Source organism: Aquarana catesbeiana, linkage group LG04 (genome assembly GCF_042186555.1).
Source record: "Aquarana catesbeiana isolate 2022-GZ linkage group LG04, ASM4218655v1, whole genome shotgun sequence".
Taxonomy (NCBI): domain Eukaryota; kingdom Metazoa; phylum Chordata; class Amphibia; order Anura; family Ranidae; genus Aquarana; species Aquarana catesbeiana.
The window spans coordinates 116,999,653-117,021,525 of NC_133327.1; the positions used below are offsets into that span (position 1 = coordinate 116,999,653).

Here is a 21,873-nt window from a genome sequence, read left to right on the forward strand (position 1 = left end):
CTGGACCCGAACTGCCTCTTCCGCAAATCAGGGTAGGGATAGAAGAACAGTAATGGCAGCTAGACAGAATTGTTCTCATGTGCTTGGTAAAATATAGCCAGTTGTAATCTGGCTTGGGGATTAAGAAAACCATCCCATATTATTGCAGTCTGTGTGTTTTACCAGTATATGGCCTAGAAATTCCACAAATGTTGAATCTGCACTGGGCCTAATGCATGTTTGTCTGAAAGGAGGATTGTTCTCCCTGTCCATAGCAACAGATTCTCTACCCCACAAAAATGTGGACATTACAAATGGCTCATATATATATATATATATATATATATATATATATATATATATATATATATATATCTATATCTACACACATACATACACAGTTAGGTCCATGTATATTTGGACACATTTTCATACTTTTGGCTCTGTATGCCACCAGAATAAAAAACAAAACAATCCAAATGAAAAATTCAGCTTTTATTCAAGGGGTTGAACATAAATATCAAGTACAAATTGTAGGAACGGCAACCATTTTTATACACAGTCCCCCACTTTTCAGGGGCTCAAATGTAATAATTTTGTTGAGAATCCTTTACTGGCAATGACTGCCTGAAGTCTGGAACCCATGGACATTACCAAAGACTGGGTTTCCTCCTTTCTGATGCTCTGCCAGGCTCTTTTGCCCTCAGCAAGTGAAATGCATGCTCAATTGGGTTGAGATCAGGAGATTAACTTGGCAATTGCAGAATATTCCACTTTTCCTGGGTTGCTTTTGTAGTGCATTTTGGATCATTGTCCATCTGTGCTGTGAAGAGCCGTCCAATCAACTTTGCTGCAATTGGCGGAATCTGGGCAGGCAGTATCTCTCTAAACACTGCAGAATTCATCTGGCTGCTTGTCTTTTAAACACCAATGACCCAGTGCTACTGGAAGCCATGCATGCCATCACACTGCAAGCTCCACCATGTTTTACAGATGACATTGTGTGCTTTGAATCATGAGCTGTTCCAAGCCTCCTCCACACTTTTTTCTTCTTCTCATTCTGGTACAGATTAATCTTAGTTTCATCCGTCCAAAGAATGCTTTTCCAGAACTGATCTGGCTTTTTTAGATGTTTTTTGTTGACAAAGTCTAAACTGGCTTTTCTATTCTTCAGGCTTATGAATTGTTTGCACCTTGTGGTAAACCCTCTGTATTTGCTCTTGTGAAGGCTCTTCTTGATTGTAGACTTTGACAATGATACGCCCACCTCCTGGAGAGTGTCCTTCACTTGTCTGGATGTTGTGAATGGTTTTACCATAGAGTGGATCCTGCGATTATCCACCACTGTTGTCTTCCGTGGATGTCCAGGCCTTTTTATGTTGCTGAGCTCACCAGTGCATTCTTCTTTCCTCAGAATGTACCAAACTGTTGATTTGGCCACTCCTAATGTTGCTGCCATCTCTCTGATGGATTTGTTTCATTTTTGAAGCCTTACAATGGCCTGTTTTACTTACATGGACAGCTCCTTTGAACGCATGAGGTAGGTTCACAGCAATAGATTCCAAATGGAAACACCAGACTTAGAATCTACTACAGACCTTTTACCTGCCTAATTGATGAAGAAATAATGAAGGAGTAGCCAACACCTGGCCAAGAAACAGCTTTTGATTCAATTGTCCAATTACTTTTGGTCCCTTAAAAAAGGGAGGGTGGCCATTCTTAAGAGCTGTAATTCCTAATCCCTTCCTCCAATTTGGATGTACAAATTAAATCTGAGTGTGCGCAATTTCAGCCATATCCATTATATAACTATAGTTTGAATAAATATGTTTTGGTAAATACCTGGAAAAAAAAAGAAACACTAAAATTGTGCCTGTGTGTGTGTGTGTGTATGTATATGTATATATATATATATATATATATATATATATATATATATATATATATACACACACACACACACATATACACACACAGTATCTCACACAAACGCAAGTACAACCCTCACATTTTTGTAAATATTTTATTATATCTTTTCATGTGACAACACTGAAGAAATGACACTTTGCTACAATGTAAAAGTAGTGAGTGTACAGCTTGTATAACAGTGTAAATTTTCTGTCCTCTCAAAATAACTCAACACGCAGCCATTAATGTCTAAATTGCTGGCAACAAAAGCGAATACACCCCTAAGTGAAAATGTCCAAATTGGGCCCAAAGTGTCAATATTTTGTGTGGCCACCATTATTTTCCAGCACTGCCTTAACTTTCTTTTTAGAGACCTTGCGCTCCCTCCACCTTCCATTTCAGGATGCCTCACAGATGCTCAATAGGGTTTAGGTCTGGAGACATGCTTGGCCAGTCCATCACCTTTAACCTCAGCTTCTTTAGCAAGGCAGTGTTCATCTTGGAGGTGTGTTTGGGGTCGTTATGTTGGAATACTGCCCTGTGGCCCAGTCTCCGAAGGGAGGGGATCATGCTCGGCTTCAGTATGTCACAGTACATGTTGGCATTCATGGTTTCCTCAATGAACTGTAGCTCCGCAGTGTGGGCAGCACTCATGCAGTCCCAGACCACGACACTCCCAACACCATGCTTGACTGTAGGCAAGACACACTTGTCTTTGTACTCCTCACTTGGTTGCTGCCACACACGCTTGACACCATCTGAACCAAATAAGTTTAGCTTGATCTCATGAGACCACAGGCCATGGTTCCAGTAATCCATGTCCTTAGTCTGCTGGTCTTCAGCATACTGTTTGCGGGCTTTCTTGTGCATCATCTTTAGAAGAGGCTTCCTTCTGGGACGACAGCCAAGCAGACAAATTTGATTCAGTGTGCAGCATATGGTCTGAGCACTGACAGGCTGACCCCCCACCCCTTCAACCTATGCAGCAATGCTGGCAGCACTCATACTTTCCCAAAGTCAACCTCTGGATATGACGGTGAGTACGTGCACTCAACTTCTTTGGTTGACCATGGCGAGGCCTGTTCTGAGTGGAACTTGTCCTGTTAAACCCGCTGTATAGTCTTGGCCACTATGCTGCAGCTCAGTTTCATGGTCTTGGCAATCTTCTTATAGCCTAGGCCATCTTTATGTAAAGCAACAATTCTGTTTTTCAGATCCTCAGAATTCTTTGCCATGAGGTACCATGTTGAACTTCCAGTGACCAGTAAGAGAGAGTGAGAGCGATAACATCAAATTTAACACACCTGCTCCCCCATTCACACCGGAGACCTTGTAAAACTAATGAGTTACATGACACTGGGGAGGGAAAATGGTTAATTTGGCTTAATTTGAACATTTTCACTTAGGGGTGTACTTACTTTTGTTGCCAGCGATTTAGACATTAATGGCTGTGTGTGGAGTTATTTTGAGGGGACAGCAAATTTACACTATTATATAAGCTGTACACTCACTACTTTACACTGTAGCAAAGTGTAATTTCTTCAGTGTTGTCACATGAAAAGATATAATAAAATATTTACAGAAATGTGAGGGGTGTACCCACTTTTATGAGATTATTTTTTATATATATATATATATATATATATATATATATATATATATATATATATATATATATATATATATATATATATATATATATATATATATATAAAAGGAGCCACAGCTAAAAAACATTGACCTTACAAAGGAGTGCAGGGTGAATACTGCACCTAAAATGATCATCGATATATATCTACTTACTGTAATCCCTTGGCCCTCTCCCCACCCCAGCATGACAGACTGGCAGAGAAAAGTTTAATGCAGCTTGGGTCACCTATCCACACACTTCCAAATGACATGCTGGGACCAACATTAGTGAAATATCACAGCTGCATTGGGAGCATATATGAGTTGAGCCACCACTTAAAGAAATACCTGCTGGTTATTTGTTTTCTGAAAGCTTCTGAAGGGTCTTTAACCTGTCCTCTGGGGTGGGTTGCAAAACTGCCAATTGAACTTCTGTGTCTGTCATGCAATGGTGGGGGTGGCAGTGGATTTGCCTTTATTATATATGGTCCTGCACCTTTCCTCGTCTCTTCATTGGCCAGGTAGGTGGAATTTGCAATACCTCCCCACTGCACAGTTAAGGATGTTGGCAAGGTATGAAAAGACTGTGCTGCTGCCACTGAGCAATCCAGTAATAAATTAATATTTTTAATTCTATTGTTTTAGAACCAGTGCTGATTATAGTGAAGCAAGTTAGCATTACTGTTGGGGTACTTTCACACTGAGGCGGTGGGTCCTACACTGTATACTGCGCTCCTACACCGCCCCACAGATGCTGCTTGCAGGACTTTTTCCATTCCCGCAAGCGCACCACCCAAGTGTGAAAGCACTCGGACTTTCACACTGGGGAGGCATGAAAGGCCGTTTTCAGGAGCTATATTTAGTCACTAAAACGCCTGAAAACTGCCTCAGTGTGAAAGTAGCCTTCAAAATGTTATTGGGGTCTGTCTTCTGTCACCAACTGAATCACAGTTAGAAATGCATTGGTTTTTGCTACATCTTCCTTATAAGAAAAACATCTCTAACTGTATATGCCATTTGTAATGATAGTCACACATGATTTACTGTGCTGGGAATCCTTTAAAGCGGGGTTCCACCCAAATTTTGAACAATATCTGTATGTATTCTCTTCCTTGCCTAGATGCTGACATGCCGTTTAAAAAAAATGTAAATCGCCGTAATTACCTTTTATTTTTCTATTCTTCTTTGCACTTCCTGGTTCTCCCCCCGTGGGAGTAGGCGTGTTTCTAGCCTCTCCCAGACTCCGCACAGTCTCCTGGGAGCTAGCCTCAGGCTTCCCAGGATGCCACTGAGCATGTGCGGGAACGAGCGTTGAATGCTGGGAGCACAGCATTCACCGCATCCAGGAAATAAATGCTTGTGGGCTTCAAATGCCCACAATGAAGATGGAAACCGCCTGCAGTGAATAATATAAGTTATTCTTTCCGACGAAATCTGACACAGGCGGACATATTACACACAATATGTGAGTATGTAATGCTGAGAAGAAAAGTTTGTGAATGAACTCAAAAAAAAAAAAAAAAAAACGATAGATAGGTGGACCCCCCGCTTTAAAGTGGTTGTAAACTTCAGTCATGAAATCTGAACAAAGCACTTATTCTGTAGTTTACTCCTCTTTCCAAAAGCTCTGAGTGTCATTTCTCTCTGGTGCTTCGTTCCTCTGTTATCAGCATGCATCACTTCCGACAAGTTGTCCAGAGATGAAATGGGGAGAGAGGAGAGCCCAGCACAGAGCTTGTCTAATCACAACACAGCTCTGCATAGTTGTTCCTGCGCTGTGGGCGAATGGGGGGGGGGGGGGTCCCCTTTCCTCCAATCAGCTGTCACACACTGTACAAGTGCTTCAATTGCAGCTCTCTGCCCCCTCCTCTGTGCTGCTGACAGATGCATAATAATTTTATCTAAATTCAGCACTTTGAAGGGATGTAGAAAAGTGATGACTGCAGATAAACAAATAAAACTCATGTAGGAGGATTTGTTTCATCTTTGTATATCATCTGAGGCTATTCACTTCACTGGGTATATGAGAGGGTTTACAGCCACTTTAAGATAACAAACTACATGATCTTGAGTAGGTTTACAGCCCACTAAATAGCAAACTTTGCAATATTTAATAGATGGGTACACTTTAATATCTATTTTGAAGCAAGACATTACTACAGGTGACAAATACAAAATGACTTGGAAGACTTACTCTGGAAGGATTGCCTTCTGTGATTTTAACCAGCTGCCACAATAGAGAGTAGTGAGAGCACTGGAGAGCCTGGACACCAATCTGAAAGAAATCAAAGAAAAAGAATTAGGCTCCATCCAAACATATCCACCTGCAAGTACTTTATATCAAACAATCAAAAATACCTGCTCGAGCATGCCTTCATGTTCCAGACCTGCCTTCAACAGCCGATAACAGTTTCCAAACATGTCCCATTTGGTCAAATCATGAGCGCTGCAATTACAAGGTGCTTTCAGGAACACAGAACATCTGCTAGCATATTGCAAGGCTGAACAAGGGTACTCCACAATGCAACAAACTAGAAATCACAAGATTCACACCACAATGCCATAACACCACAGGAATTTACAAAAATCAGAATTGTGATTTAAATAGAAATATGCGGGTTTAAAAAACAAAACAAAAAGCCTTATACAAAATTAGGTGGATGCAGCATCGATCAAATGCTACGTCTCTCCCCCGCCACCTCTGCACTGAGAACAGAGCAATCAAATACTGCTGATCTCTTAGTTCTCCACTCTGCTCTAAGCAGAGAGCAGCGACTGACAGTCACCAGCTTCCTGCGCTGCCCCTCCAGCGCTCACTGGTGCGCTGGTCTGGAGGGAGGGGGAAGGAAGGGCAGGCTCAGTCTCCCAGAGGTGCAGCTGGGAGGCTGCGCCAGCTGCTGGTCCAGGCATCTGGGTGGATCTCGACTAAGTCTGGATCTTTCCCCAGCTTGAACGAGCTAAAGCCCGTTGTCGGCTGATAACTGGTCACGGAAGTGCAGAACTGTTCTGCATGCCTGTAATCCATAGAAGTATAGCCAAAAAAACGTTGTCCATACTTCTCCTTTAAAGGAGGAAGGGAGAGAAAGAGACAAAACATACTAGCATGGTTGTTGAAAGGATATTCTCCACTTTGAGTAGATTCTGGAATCCCATGTATTCGAACCACTCCTGAATTTGCAAAATTTAACAGATTGATGATCTTGTAATGTCCATGACAGGTGTTCAAGCCATTAAGTTCCAGAGGAGAAAAAGCCTATATAATACTTAAGCAATACCTCCACTTGCAACCACCAATAACTACAGAGTATTAGACTTTAGTGGACTGATTCTTTAAAGTCGAACTCCAGCCAAACCATTTTCTTCCTTATGGGCTTAATGGTTATAACTACTGCCAGGTGTTCATTGATATAAAAAAATTTACTCACACCTTCTTGTCCTAGTAACCAATCTTACATGGATAGAAAGCTAGGGTAAACTATCACCATGACACCCATTAAACCTGCCAAATGTTAAACCGCACTTTACTTTTGGGAGACTTTCTATAACTGTTATTTCTCTGGAACAGATTGTGGAGGGAAATCTTCCAATGTGAAAAAAAAATTTAAAAAAACATTAAAAAAAAGTTCTATCCTTCCCCCTAGAACTAGAAATATATGGAGGGATCTTCAAAAAGTTTCCACACTTTTTTAACCAAGTTGTATATATAAAAGTGCGGAAACTTTTTAAAAGACCCCTCGTATATTAGTCTGATCTGTTTCTCCTCACTCCCATTGTGCAGAGGATGATAGAAGGCATATTGAATAAAGGCAGATTCATGCATTTACAGGATGCGTGAAATATAATTAAACATTTATTCATAAAATGCAGAACGGTTTTAAATGGTGTTTTATTGGAGTTATTTCAATGGTAAGCTCAGTTGGCTTGACTGATGTAAATGTTATATACACATTTAAAAAAAAATACCAAATGCATATAACAAAGAACAGTTGAAGTACCAAATAACTTGGTTGTAGTTGATCTGTGCACAGACCGTAATGAACAGGTTAAAATAATTATTAACTTTTATTGGGTTCTTGGTGTGCTGAAAATATGTAAATTAGCAGTTGATTCCAATTCTGAGCAAACAGGAGACATCAAGAGATGTAAAATATGCTGCCATTTGCTGGCTCGGTATATATCTAAAACTAGGATTTGTGTTAAAATCCATTTCTCTGAGTTCAATGATGGACACAGCGCTCCATATTCAGAACCATAGGGTTATATTGCCCCCTATAGGCAGAAAAAAAACAAAACTTGGCTACACCTATTGGCAATCCTAGTTGGTATACATCCTCTCTCTGCTATAGGCCTTCAGTTTAGTAAACAAGCAGTATCAGAAATATTAAAAGTCCATAGCGGGGTGGGTGCGGTGTCCATCAATGAACTCAGAGAAATGGATTTTATGATAAGTAACAAAAATCCTATTTTCTCTTTCGTTCAGTGACAGACACAGCGCTCCATATTCAGAACCATAGGGACGTCCCCAAGCAGTGCCAAAAACATGAGGGGTGGGACAAAAGCCCCCAGGCCAAACAAGTAACAGGAGCTCAAAAAAACAAACACAGGACCCCAAACTGAACAATACCTCCCAAAAGAGGGAACAGGTCCTCTAGACAGCAGCTTGCAAAACCGTGCGGCGAAAAGAAGCATCCGCAGAAGCCAAAACATCCACTGCAAAGAATTTTGTTAAAGTGTGCACCAACGACCAAGTGGTCGCCTTGCAAACGTGTGACACCGACGCCTGATGGTGGAAGACCCAAGAACCATAAAAACGCCTGAGTAGAGTGTGCCGCCACAGGGAAGGGAAGAACCCGCCCCTTGATAGAATAGGCCGAATCACCATCTATCTTATCCACCTGGAAATGGTAGCAGAAGAAGGGGACAACCCTTTCCATGACCCGTCCGTGATCACAAAAAGGGTCTGACCTCTGAAAAGACTCCATGGCTGCCAGATGCACCCAAACTGCCCAATCCACATCCAGGGTATGCAACGCAAATTCCTTGGGATGAATGGGCCCTCAGACACAAGGAAGGCAACACAATGTCTTCACTCAAATGGAAGTCAGAGACCACCTTAGGTAGGAAAGATGGGCATGGACGAAGGACCACCTTATCTTTGTGGACCACCAAGTAGGGAGTATGACAAGATAACGCCGTCAGTTCTGACACCCTGCAAGCAGAAGCGATAGCCACCAAAAAAGCCACCTTCTGTGACAGCGTAAGCAGGGGAATCTCCAGGAAATTTTCAAAAGGAGGTTTCTGGAGAACGGAGAGCACCAAGTTCAAATCCCAGGGTGGTAAAGGAGACCGCACTGGCGCAGTCGGGTGTCGAATCCCCTGAACGAAAGTACGCACCAAGGAATGCATGGCTAAGGGTCGCTGAAAAAAGACTGCTAAGGCAGACACCTGGCCCTTGATGGTACTTAAGGCCAACTTCTGCTCAACACCTCGTTGCACGAAGGTCAAAATTCGAGCCAATGAAAAAGATCGAGGGTGAACACCAATCGACTCACACCACCAAATATACGCTTTCCACCTATGATGGGAAATCTTCCTATTCAGCATAGTTGAAACCATCGACCCAGGCAAACCTCCATCTTTCAGCACCTGGCTTTCAACAGCCAGGCCTCAAAGCCAGCTATTGTAAAGCAGGATGGAAGATTTGCCCTTGGGACCGCAGGTCCTCCCCGAGAGGCAGCCTTCCAAGGGACGTTGGCGACCAATCGCACCAGGACGGTGTACCAAGACCAGAATACCTTCGGCCTCAATCCTGCAAAAAGCCGTGAAAGAAGCTTGAAAGGAGGGAAGGTATAAATCAGACGATACTGACCCCACAGGATCAGAGCATCTGTGGCGATCCTCCTTGCCACAAACCTCTGAACTTTTCTGTTGAGCCGAGACGCCAACAGGTTCACCTCGGGGGTGCCCCACTGCAGACATATCAGATGAAACACATTCGGATGAAGGGATTACCCCCCTTGGTCCAACGCCCGGCCGACTGAGAAAGTCCGCCTGCCAATTTTTCACACCTGGAACGTGCACGGTCGAAGGGGCCAGACCAAAGCGTTCTGACCACCAGAGAATGCCGGAAACCTCCAGAGCCGCCAACACACTTTTGTTCTGCCCTGGTGATTGACATAAATGGCATTTTTTTGACTGGATCCTTTCTGGGAGCTGCTGGAGCCGATCCGTCCAGCAATCCAGGCCAAGTCTGATCGCCCGAAGTTCCAAGACATTGATAGTTTGCCTGGATTCTGCCAGCGTCCAACAACCCTGAGCTGAGCTCAGCTCCAGGACACCTCCCCACCAGTACAGGCTGGCATCCGATGGGACCACTGTCCAATACAAGGGGAGGAAAAACTTGCCCTGCCGAAGGTTTGAAGAGGGAAGCCACCAGACTAGGGAATCCCTGGTTTCCCAGCTCAGACGAATCTGGTTGGCCAGACTTTGGACACTTGTACCATTTTACCAGGATCTCCCCTCGTATGGAACTGTGCAAATGGGACTGCCTCAAAAGGTAAACACCATCAGGCCAAGCACTCGCCTGCAAGTCCGGAGGGAGGACCATCTGTGGGACAGCAACAGATGAAATGCAGAATGCAACTTTTGGCGTTTGTCCAGAGAAACACACTCTGGCCAGAGCTGAATCCAGAGTCAGACCCAGGTAATCCAATTTTCTGGACGGGCTCAAGGCAGACTTCTGGAACTTCAGAAGCCATCCAAACTCCTGCAAGGTCTGGATAGTGATCTCCAGGTCATCCATCAATGCAAAGGAGGACTCTGCTCGCAAGAGGAGTTCGTCCAAGTAGCCCAGCAATCCCCCGCTGATATAGCAAAGCCAAGAACAGGACAAACACCTTCGTGAAGACCCCAGGAGTGAAGGTAAGACCAGGGCCGCTGATTGGTGGGGGACCATCCCTCTTGTAGGGGGCTCAAGCATACAGGGGGGCCCACACAGGGATACGGGAACGGAGACAATCACTCCCTGAAGCAACAGGTCCTGCACAGCCCCGAAAAGAACTTGCAGCCGATCCGAGGACAGATGCACATTGGAAGGAAAGAAGGGCAAGAACAAAATGATCTCGTTACCAGACATTATTATTTTATGAACCCATTTGTCGCTCACCAAGGAGGTCCACGGCCCAGAAACCAGCGTAAACGTCCCCCCACCCCGGAAGGGGTAGGATAAATCTGCATGCCGAAATTAACCAATCCGTGGTAATGGTGGATTTAAGGATCCTGGAGCACCTTGCCCCATTCACGGGGAGCCTGGAAAGACTGGGCAGCCTTGCCAGAGGCGCAAGAGGCAACAAGATTCCTTCCCATTCTAGGTCTGTGGGAGGATGTTACTCTCGCCACCCATGAGATTCTCAAAGCTGTCCAAGGTGACACTCCCCCAGGGAGTGCAGGCCCACCTGGGCCCATGCAGAAATCTAGTCAGTAGCCCAGCCTGAAACAGAAGCACCACCATTGAGACGGAGAGTGTGGAAGGAGCGGAACAGCACCCAAGCATGTCTCATGTACGTACTTCAGGTACTGGACCAATTGGACTGCCTGAGCCACATATTTGATGCTCAAACTTGCTACCGGAGCTAGATATGCATCAGACGCCTTGGCCATGGCCAACACAGGCTGGAATGCTGACCATGCAAGGCAAACAAACTGGCGACCGATTGTGCCCTGTGGCCGCAGAATTCTAAAAAGGAGAGAAGCTCCTCAGCCAGCAGCATGGTAGCTTTATGTAACCAACCACAGAAAGAGAGGTCCAGTTCCGCAGAAGAGCCTCCTCACAGAATAACATTCCCCAAAGCGAAGCGGAACCACAAAGGGCCTCTTTAATCTAACTGTAGACAAAAACAAACACAGGGGTCAGGGGAAAAAAAAAAAAAAATCGCCCAGCTGGCTCATGCGTCCCAAGGACGACTGCTCCTGAACCGTGAACCCCAAGATATCGCCAAAGGGAACCAGCGCGCTACCAGCACATGCGTTTGCATATGAGTGAAGCAGGGGCCGCAACTACTTACACAGGAGAAAAGTCAAGGGAACTACAGAGATGCAAAAGTATGCCTACCAAGCGCCCATCATTATCACTGCTAAACTGCAGAGCAGTGCTGGGCATTACGCCACAGACTGCACACGCCCACCCCAAAAGGTTATGACAACCAACAGAATGGACGGGGCGGGAGTGTGTGAAGGATACCACCCTTGACAGGGCCCGGAGCGTCCCCCTTCGCTGACATGGTGACTAAGATAACCACAACACCTTTGGGACATGGGGGGTCCCCAGGCGCAGCCTGTACCGATCGGGGTCACCAGCAGGAACCGCCACCCGAGTCTCCACCGGGGAGACTCTCCACAGCCGCGGATGATCGCGCCACCGAAGGGAGGGGGGGGGTAAGATAAAGACCCTGGCAACATGGAACACTCCCATGCAACTGCCGCCCCGCAGTACCGGCCAACAGGGGGAGGATACCAGCTTACAAGCGCACTGACTGCAGAGAGGGCGGCTTCCCACATCAAACACGACGGCAAAGCCGCAATTCAGACCCGGAGGCGGCGGCCTAGATTAGCAGGGAGCCTGACCCCGTGGTACGCACACCTGCGGGGGGCTGAACAGCAGGTCCCTGGGCAAGGCAGGGAGCCCGAAACATCCCCACCCCCTTCACCAGTGAGCTATCAAGCCTGTCATCAAAAGGGGAGGCAATAACATAGCCCCCGCAGCCATTTGTCCTGAAAGCAGCCCTAGGGGAGAGGGGAGGAAGCTATATAGCCGTGCATGAAAAAAGCCCACTCTGACCTTGAGCAGGGTGCTGCTATCTAAGGAAAGATACAGCCAGCAGTAAAGAGGGAACAGGCACATGCAGCCCGTCATCCCATAGCACACCCCAGGACACTGGGAGCTGGGGGGATACCTTTAACCCAAAAGAAAGAGAGGGAGGGGGGAACCCTGAAGAGACCAACCACCCCGGGGAGTACCCCCGCTCCACACAGACCTGGGAAGGGGCATCTACTTACCAATCCATGGGGGTTGCAGGTAACACTCCCGAGACAAATCCACTTCACCACCTAAGTGGGGGCTGCCGGCCAGGGTAGCGCTGTCACATGGACATCAGGAGCCTGGTCAGTCCAGGATGAGGCATGTCGCAGCTTTCCAATCGCATAGCTAAAGGCCTGTGCACGCTCGCTGGCCAGACTGGGGTGACCACTGGATCTAAATTTTCCAGCCCGGTTGTCGATTGAAGATCTCCACAGGAAAAAATCCCAGGAAAAAGAAAATACTTGTGGAAGCTGAGGTCCCAGCAGGGAACTAGGTCCTTATTGCTGTCACTAGGCAGAAAAAACTGAAGGCCTATAGCAGAGAGGGGGGTGTATATCAGCTAGGACTGCTCATAGGCGTAGCCAAGTTGTTTTTTTCTGCCTAGTGTCCTACTCCTGTAGGGGGCGATATAACCCTATGGTTCTGAATATAGAGCTCTGTGTATGTCAATAAACGAAAGAGAAAAGGGATGTTATGTAAATCACAAAGGACTCTTGAAGCAGTATCTTACAGTCTACCAAAAGAACTACCAAATAGACATATGAATTTAATACTTATGACATCTGAAGCAATCATAAAATGTATTTAAAAAAAAAAATTGCTCTTGTAAAACGAAGAAACTGCTACTGTTATACCATTTTACATTGACGGTGCTTATTAGATTTACTACACAAATAAAATAGTCAACATTCACCCCAAGAATACTATACTCACTTGTGAAAACATGTTAAGCGTTTTAAGGAGGCCAGTACATTATATACATCATCTTCATCAGCTTCATCTAGCTGTGTAAAATTAAGTTATAACATATTAAAAGCACAGAAACAGAATGTCTGACATGTCGGATTGCAAAATACAAGACAAAGGTTCCCTTACAGTATTTGTAATAGAACATTTTGTTTGTTTGTCATTTCCTTTAAAATGATTGCAATCCAGCTACACAAACAGTAAAAGCAAGTCAGATGCACATCTACCCAAGAGAGCTCTTTTTTAAAAATAGGATTTTTATGACAGCTTACCTGTAAAATCCTTTTCTTGGAGTACATCATGGGACACATAGCCTAAGTAATAACTTAATGGGTTATGGGCCACCTTCAGGTGATGGACATTGGTATACCCAATACAGGAAGTTCACTCCCCTATATAACCCCTCCTCCTTCCAGGAGCACCTCTATTTTTGTAGCAAAGCAATATACTTAAACCCCATAAAAGAGGGGAGGGACCTCTGTGTCCCATGATGTACTCCAAGAAAAGGATTTTACATATAAGCTGTTCTAAAAATCCTATTTTCTTTATCGTAAATCATGGGACACAGAGCCCAAGTAATAACTTAATGGGACGAGCCATAGCAATGCTAATTGAGGGGAGGGAGAGACAATCCGTAGGGCACCCCCAGACTTGAGGACTTATACTGCTGCCTGCAGTACACTGTGCCCGAAGGCGATATCGTCATACCTCCTTACATCCACCTGATAACATTTTGTGAATGTATGTACTGAAGACCAAGCTGCGGCCTTATAGATGTGAGCCATGGAGGCCTGGTGACGCACTGCCCAAGAAGCACTAACCGACCTGGTAGAGTGCGCTTTAAATTGAAAAGGAGGAATCTTTCCTCTTAAATCATAAGTCGGAATTATAACTTGCCGAATCCACTTACCGACAGTGGATTTCGACGCTGCCTGTCCTTTCTTAGGACCCTCCGGCAGAATAAATACATCAGTGTTCCTAATCTGAGCAGTTGTCTTTAAATAGATTTTCACTGCTCCCACCACATCAAGACAATGTAGTGACTTATCTTCCCTGGAACATGGTTTTGGAAAAACGATGGCAGGACAATATCTTGGTTCAGGTGAAAACCTGACACCACTTTTGGCAAAAAGCCTGCACGAGGGCGTAACACCACTCTGTCCTCATGAATAATCAAATATGGATCTTTACAAGAAAGAGCAGCCAATTCCGAAACCCTCCTTGCTGAGGATATAGCAACCAATAACACCAGCTTCCTTGTCAGAAGGACTAAGGGAATATGTTGTATCAGTTCAAATGGCTGTTTTTGTAACACTGACAAAACTAAGTTCAAGTCCCAAGGGCTCAAAGGTGATTTAACTGGCGGATTAATCCGCATCACCCCTTGCATAAAACACCGGACTAATGCATAGCAAGCGGTCTCTGAAATAAGATCGATAAGGCCCTTAATAGTACTCAAGGCCAACTTCATCTCTACCCCCAGTTGTAGAAAGGCAAGAATTCTGCCTACGATATATCTCCGAGGGTGCCAACCCTTGGATTCACACCAGAAAACATAGGCCCTCCAGACTTTATAATATATAGTTCTGGAAGCTGGCTTACTTGCATTAATCAAAGTAGAGACAACTGACCCGGAAAGCCCACATTTCTGCAGAATGTGGGTTTTAATAGCCAGGCCGTTAAATTTAGCATTCGTAGAGTAGGATGGAATATCGGCCCCTGTGAGAGCAGGTCTGGCTTTGGTGGAAGGAACCATGGATACTCCACTGCCATCTTTACGATTTCTGCATACCATGACCTTCTGGGCCATGCTGGTGCTACCAGAATTACCGGCTTTCTTTCCAGCTTGATTCTGCAAAGTCGTGGTAGCAACTGAATAGGGGGGAATGCATAGAACAGTGAGAACTGATCCCACAGGGTCACCAATGTATCAGTTCCGAATGCGAGTGGATCCCTTGTCCTGAAAACAAAGTTGACTAACTTCATGTTGAATCTGGACGCTAGAAGATCTACGTCCAGAGTCCCCCATCTTTGACAAACAGCCCATAAAATGTCGGGGTGAAGAGACCATTCCCAGGAATAACTGCTGGCGACTTAAGTAGTCCGCCTGCCAATTCTCTACTCCCAGAATGAAGATTGCTGATAGGCAGGGAACATTCATTTCTTCCCAAGTTAGAATATGGTTCACCTCTCTCTGCGCTGAGAGACTCTTGGTGCCCCCTTGGTGATTGATATAGGCCACAGCTGTGGCATTGTTGGATTGGAACCTGACAGGACAATCCCTTAACCTGAAGTCCAGGCCTTAAGAGCCAGATGCACTACCCGAATCTCTAGGATGTTGATGGGCAAGGCTCTTTCGGTTTTTGACCACTGTCCCTGGACAGTCGCCTTCTCTAGTACTGCTCCCCAGCCTGAAAGGCTAGCATCTATCATTACTACTTTCCAGATAATTGGTCAGTACCCACTATTGTAACACTTTAGTGTTTTAACAGGAGTCCTTATATAACAATCTGCTTACCCCCAGCCTCTTTACCCCCACCATGGGGGGGGGGAGAAACATCTTTGTTCAATTAAGAACCCCCTCCTGCTGCTGGGATACAAACACGCTGTTTATAGCTGGACACAGAGCTGCTGAGAAGCAACGTTACAAAAGGTATGTGTATTTTTACTCCCTCTAGTGGAGATTTTAAGGCATTACAATGTTTTTTATATGGAAGAAAAAGGCATAGGTGGACTTTTTACAGTTCCTAGGCTTCTTCCCTTCCCTTTTCCTCACTGCAGGATACTGCTGAAAACAGAAAAATCCAAACTTCACCCATCACAGCGGGCTGCGTTAGTAAACCTTCAAACACCGGGTCCCTATTATAGGGGTTCCACTCCTTTGGACCTGTTTAGCACCCCTCAGGATCAACTTTAGGTAATGTAGCATGACCAAAAAGAGTCCTGGGTCCTGGGGTCCCGCCCTCAAAAGAGAGGCTTACAGGCAAAACCTCGTTCTTCTTGCGAGGCCCGGCTACCATCCACTTTGGCCTCAGTTGCTTGGATGGATCTGGTGTGTGGAGGTTATTTAAATCCAGCATGGATCCCTCCTGGAGCTCCTCAGAGCACATCTTCACATGTGACCAACACCTTAGACACTGGTGAAAAAACTGAGGTGCATCTGGAAGGAGGAGGGGTTATATAGGGGAGTGAACTTCCTGTATAGGGTATACCAGTGTCCATCACCTGAAGGTGGCCCATAGAGAAAAAAAAAAAAAAAAAACTAGGAGGAGGAAGGGGGAGAGAAAGGGAAGCAGTGGGGATGGGGGGGGGGGGGGGGGGGAGGAGAAGGGGGAAGGGAAAGAAACAGAGAGGGTACAAGGCAGTGATCAGTCATCAGATACTATATGATGGTGTTGACTTCTATTTCTTCGTTCAACCCATTGGGCGCCAGAGTGTCTAGGGTGTATATCCAAAACATTTCGCATTCACACAATTTGGAAAAACGTTCAGCTTCAGACAATTTGCGTGGTATTGATTCTATCACCCACACCTGTAGGCCTACGGTGGATTGGTTGTGGTGCTCAAGGAAGTGACGGGGAACGCTATGTTCATCACAGCCTTTTTCTATAAATCGACGATGTTTACCAAAGCGTTGTCGTAATGGGCAAATTGTGCGACCAACATATGATGATTTACATGGACATGTTAGGCAGTAATCTACGTAATCAGTAGAACAGTTATAAAATCCCTCTAGCTGATAACTCTTATCTTTATGTTGGAAACTACGTTGACCATGTCTCACAAAGGCACAGGTCTTGCATAAAGGTTTATTGCACCTGTACATACCTGTAAGAGGGATAAGACACAAGGAACTTTCAGGTTTGATAGTTTTTAATTTACTGGGCGCTATCTTGTTTTTCAGCGTTGGGGCCCTTCTATAAGTAACCTTAGGTCTATCACCAAGACTACTATTAAGAAGGGGATCCTGTTTTAAAATATTCCAGTGTTTATGGAGTATATGTTCCATTTTTTTGTATTCGCTATGATATCTAGTAATAAAACGTACAGTGTCATTATCAGATGGTTTTGTAGTCTTAGGTTTTTTTGCCTAGGAGAAAAGTGGCATGGGCTTGATCTACTAGTTTCTCAGGAAACCCCTTTTCTAAGAATTTTCTCTTAAGGTGCGCACTTTGAGAACTGTAATCAGAATCTCTGGTACAGTTCTGTCTTAATCTGCAATACTGGCCTTTGGGAATATTATTGACCCACTGTGGGTGATGGCAGCTATTGAAATGTAAGTAAGAATTCCTGGCAGTGGGTTTAGTATAGTTTCGTGAATGAATGCGATTTTGGTCATGAAAAAGTTCAAGATCTAAAAAGGAAAGTCTTTCCACATTGTGTACAAAAGTAAAAGAAAGACCTAGATTGTTGGCATTACAGTGAGAGACCAAACCATCAACCGAGGAAGATGGACCGTCCCAGATGACGATAATGTCGTCTATGTATCTACCAAAAAAAACTAAATGTTTGGCAAAAGGGTTTTTATTCCATATAAACCGGTCTTCCCACAGACCCATGGTCAGATTGGCATAAGATGGAGCAAAATTAGTTCCCATAGCTGTACCATGGGTCTGTAGGTAAAATTCATCATCAAAGTGGAAGTAGTTATGATTTAAACAAAAAGAAATGTCTTCTGCAATAAATACGGCCTGTTTTGCATTTATATAGGGATCAAGGGACAAAAAATGTTGGACTGCCATTAGACCTATATGATGGGGTATGGAAGTATACAAAGAATTGACGTCTAGAGACAGCCAAGAATAACTATCTTGCCATCTATAAGGAGTCAGGAGTTCTATCAAATGTATTGAATCTCATACATAGGAGGGAAGGTCCTGAGCTAAGGGCTGTAAGAAAGAATCAACATACTGAGAAAAACCGCTGGAGACACTATTCATAGACGCCACAATAGGTCTACCTGGGGGATGGGAAGAATTTTTGTGCACCTTAGGCAGATGGTAAAAATAAGGCGTACTATAAAATTCTTTGCGTAAAAAAGAGGCTTCATTTTTATTGATCACTTCATCTGAGAGGGCTTTATTAATTAATATCTCGGCCTCTAATCTAAATTGAGGCAGAGGATCTGAAGTAGTTTTCTACATGTTTGGTGGTCAGATAGTAATCTGGATGCTTCGTAATGTAGGAGGTGCGATCTAATATAACAATCCCACCCCCCTTATCTGCTGGTTTAATAATGATCTCAGAATTATTTGAAAGAGAGTGGAGTGCAGCCATTTCACCAGGATTAAGATTGTGGGGGCGATATTTCTGTGTATTATCCATATGTTTACACTATTTTTGGAATTCAGAGAAGATCACTCTATAAAACGTTTCTAGATAGGGGCCCTTAGATCTAGTAGGATAAAAAGCAGATTTTGGTCTGAAATTAGTATATTTAACTGGAGGTGAGGTCTGGAGATGTTGAGTCAATAACTCAAGGTCCAGGGCTCCTAATTCTGAGTCAAGCTCATATACACTGATAGAGCTCTCAGATGTCTCATTCATAATAGTATGAGGGGGAGCTGTGGACATGGTTGTGTTTGATCTGTTATCAGCTGGTATATTCTTAATTGATTGGATATTAAAAAATCTTTTTAAGGTGAGGTTCCTAATGAATTTGTTTAGATCTTTAAAGAGAAGAAAGGAATTGGGTTGTGTGGTGGGTGAAAAAGTGAGCCCCTTGCCAAGTAAAGAAATTTCTTCTGAGGATAATAAATGTGAAGACAAATTAAATAGTTTTATCGTTTCTGTAGTTTCGCATTTGTTTTTGGATTTATTGCGTCCCCCTCTGCATCCTCGTCTATGTGTTTTCTTTTTAGGCGTTGTTTGCGATGTAGGACCTTCTCCAAAAAAGAAAATGACAAGGCTTCAGAGTGGGAAGCTATTTCCCCACTATGGAAATCTAACAATAAATTGTTGATGATTGAACAAGAATTAGCTGGTTCTCTTTCCCCATACACCCATGTATAACTATACAGATTCCCCGTATGGTATTACTAGTTTCACCTAACTATACCACCTTTTTGGTGCAGTTGTTTTGCATTTTTTAGATATTTTATAATGTAAACCATTATATATTTCCCCTTTTTTATATTATCTCATATATTATTGATTCCTTAGATAGAGACCATTGACACATGAGATATTACTGAAATAATATCTTTATCTCATTCTTTTAAGCATGAAGACATAATAACCTAATCTTGCAGGCACATTACACATAGTCGTGCCTTTTAATTATTCCCATTATTACCATTTCTGATATCTAATTATCACCATAACTACATGATTTCTCTATACCCACTGCTCCTCTATATCTTTCCTGTCTTAAATAATATATATTATATCTCACATAGATAATTCTTTTATCTAAATGTATACAATTATTCACTGATATATATCCCCCCTTTTTGGGTTTATTCATTTAGCTTTATTTATGAGACTTTTAGAAACCCTTGATATGTTTTAATTGATTGTGGAAGGAGACTCTCTTATTGTTAGCCATATCTATGTCTGTTTCCTCGTTCAGCTGGAGTGTTTTTAGTTTCAATGCAGAGCTATTTAAGCCTTCTCCCCTTCCCGTCCACTCCACACTTGATAAAGGAGCGTGCGCATGCCCATTGTGAGCTTCGCGCATGCTCTGAAATGCGTCATGTGTTCCTCTCCATTCTATCCATCCTGGTGACGTCACACGCCCACGAGCGCCTTGCCGGCAATACGGAGCTTCCTTCCAGCTTAGCTGCCTGTCTCTCCGTGTGGAGGTCCACGGCCATCCCTTCGGAGCCACACCACAGCTTCCTGCTATGGACATGGGACTGATCTAGGACAATTCCTTCACCGGAGCTGAACTTATTTTAGTTCACTGTAAGTGTAAATACGTGCTTATTGTTTCCATTACATACCTGCACTCAGAGGCGCTTTCTTTCTCTTGTTTTTCTTAATGAGAGTTGTGAAACCAACAAACCACCAACAAGGAAAGAACAAGACTACCAACATGATGTGGTCAACATGTTAAAAAAAAAAAAGAAAAAAGAAAAAAGCACTGGGACAAGGCCCCAGGAAAACAGGTCCCCACAGCAAATCCCGGACAAGAGAAGATCAGCAGATCCATAGGAGGGATTCAACAAAATCCAAGGATAAAGGATTTACATGAAGGAGGAAGGAGCTTTTATGACATACAACTATATAAGCTGTGTCCTCACTTGGAGAGGGACAATTTGACTTGCTTGTCAATGAAATCCTGAGGGGAGCATGCCTTCAACCAGTCTAGTGGTATTCTTCCTAAGGTGGGTGACTGGTGTATCTATGGTGTAACAGACTGTTGGTTTACAAATTTCCTTTTAAAGGGAAAAAGTTTAGATACATTCTCAGGTGGAGCCCAGGACCCTTCAGGGTGCTTCCACAGTCTGCAGAGGAATATCTTAAATAGGGTAGTGGAAAGGTCTTTGCAGCTGTAGAAATTGTAAAGGGCATGGAAAAGCAAACCGATTCTCCAGAAGCAGGGCAATATGCGCTGCATTACTAAGGTTGAAATAATCTTTTCAGAGAAAGACTGCTAGGTCTCAAAATCTGAAGCAAAGATAGTGACAAGGTCCACAGGCCCAGGAGGATTAGAGAGACTCAGCAGGGGAAGTTGCCAGACATGGAGGTCTGGACCTCAATGACCATGACCCTGTGACAGAAGGGGTCCCAGGTACTGGGTTACAAGCACATATTCCTTCTGGGTAAAAAAAGTAAACACCCCTATAATGATTAGGACAGTATGGGCTGAGGTTACCCATGACAGTATCTTGGTCTTAGAGAAGACAAGTTGCATCAACACAGTAATGCAACTAAGCTCAATGTGAGCCAAGGCTTCAGGTACTTACAAACCCAGGAAGCTGGTGTTGATGAGGGTCCTTGGCAGACGGAGGGGATCAGATCACAGTAGAAGGGCAGTAGAGACAAACTGGAGACCAAAGATCCACACAGTGCTTCATGAGCAGGAGCAGCAGGATGGCACTTCATCCAGGCTAAATGCTGGGAAACAGTATTGACTGCATGTGTGTGCATCCCTTCACTCAGATGATGTAAGCACTCAGTCCCTCAGCCTCAAAGCGGAATTAAACTACTATTTTTCTTTTTTATGAAATGGGCCCCCCAAGGAGCTTCATGCCATAATGAGCTAGTATGCACTGCCTAGATTATGGCAGACTTACCTGTTAGACAATGTCTTTCAGCGCTGCACTGTCAGCACTCACGCTGGTCACAGGTGCTTCCACCTTCTCTCGGTCGTCGTTCCAGGTTCAACCACTTGAATGTCCGGGTCACAATGACATTCCCATGCATACACATGGGAATCAAATCATCATCATGGGGCAGAGGGGTGCTGTAAATGTACATTGAGCTGCGCATGCATGCAGTGTACATTACCACTGACAAGCAGGGAGAAGCATCTATGACAGAAGAAACCAATAGGATCTCTTCAGTCATAAAAAACCTGGTCAGGGTTT

General features: G+C 44.1%; 1 protein-coding gene across 5 annotated transcripts in view; it reads right to left on the minus strand.

The window, feature by feature from the left end:
* The window catches only part of STAG1 (STAG1 cohesin complex component), a 335,198-nt gene that overhangs the window by 48,609 nt on the left and 264,716 nt on the right, over nt 1-21,873 (minus strand). For all 5 annotated transcript variants that reach the window (XM_073625486.1, XM_073625487.1, XM_073625485.1 and 2 more), the window contains 3 exons: nt 13,307-13,377; nt 5,875-5,962; nt 5,711-5,791 (listed from right to left, as the gene is read on the minus strand). In XM_073625486.1, the coding sequence (XP_073481587.1) occupies nt 5,711-5,791; nt 5,875-5,962; nt 13,307-13,377 (240 nt within the window). The remainder of the gene's footprint in view (nt 1-5,710; nt 5,792-5,874; nt 5,963-13,306; nt 13,378-21,873) is intronic.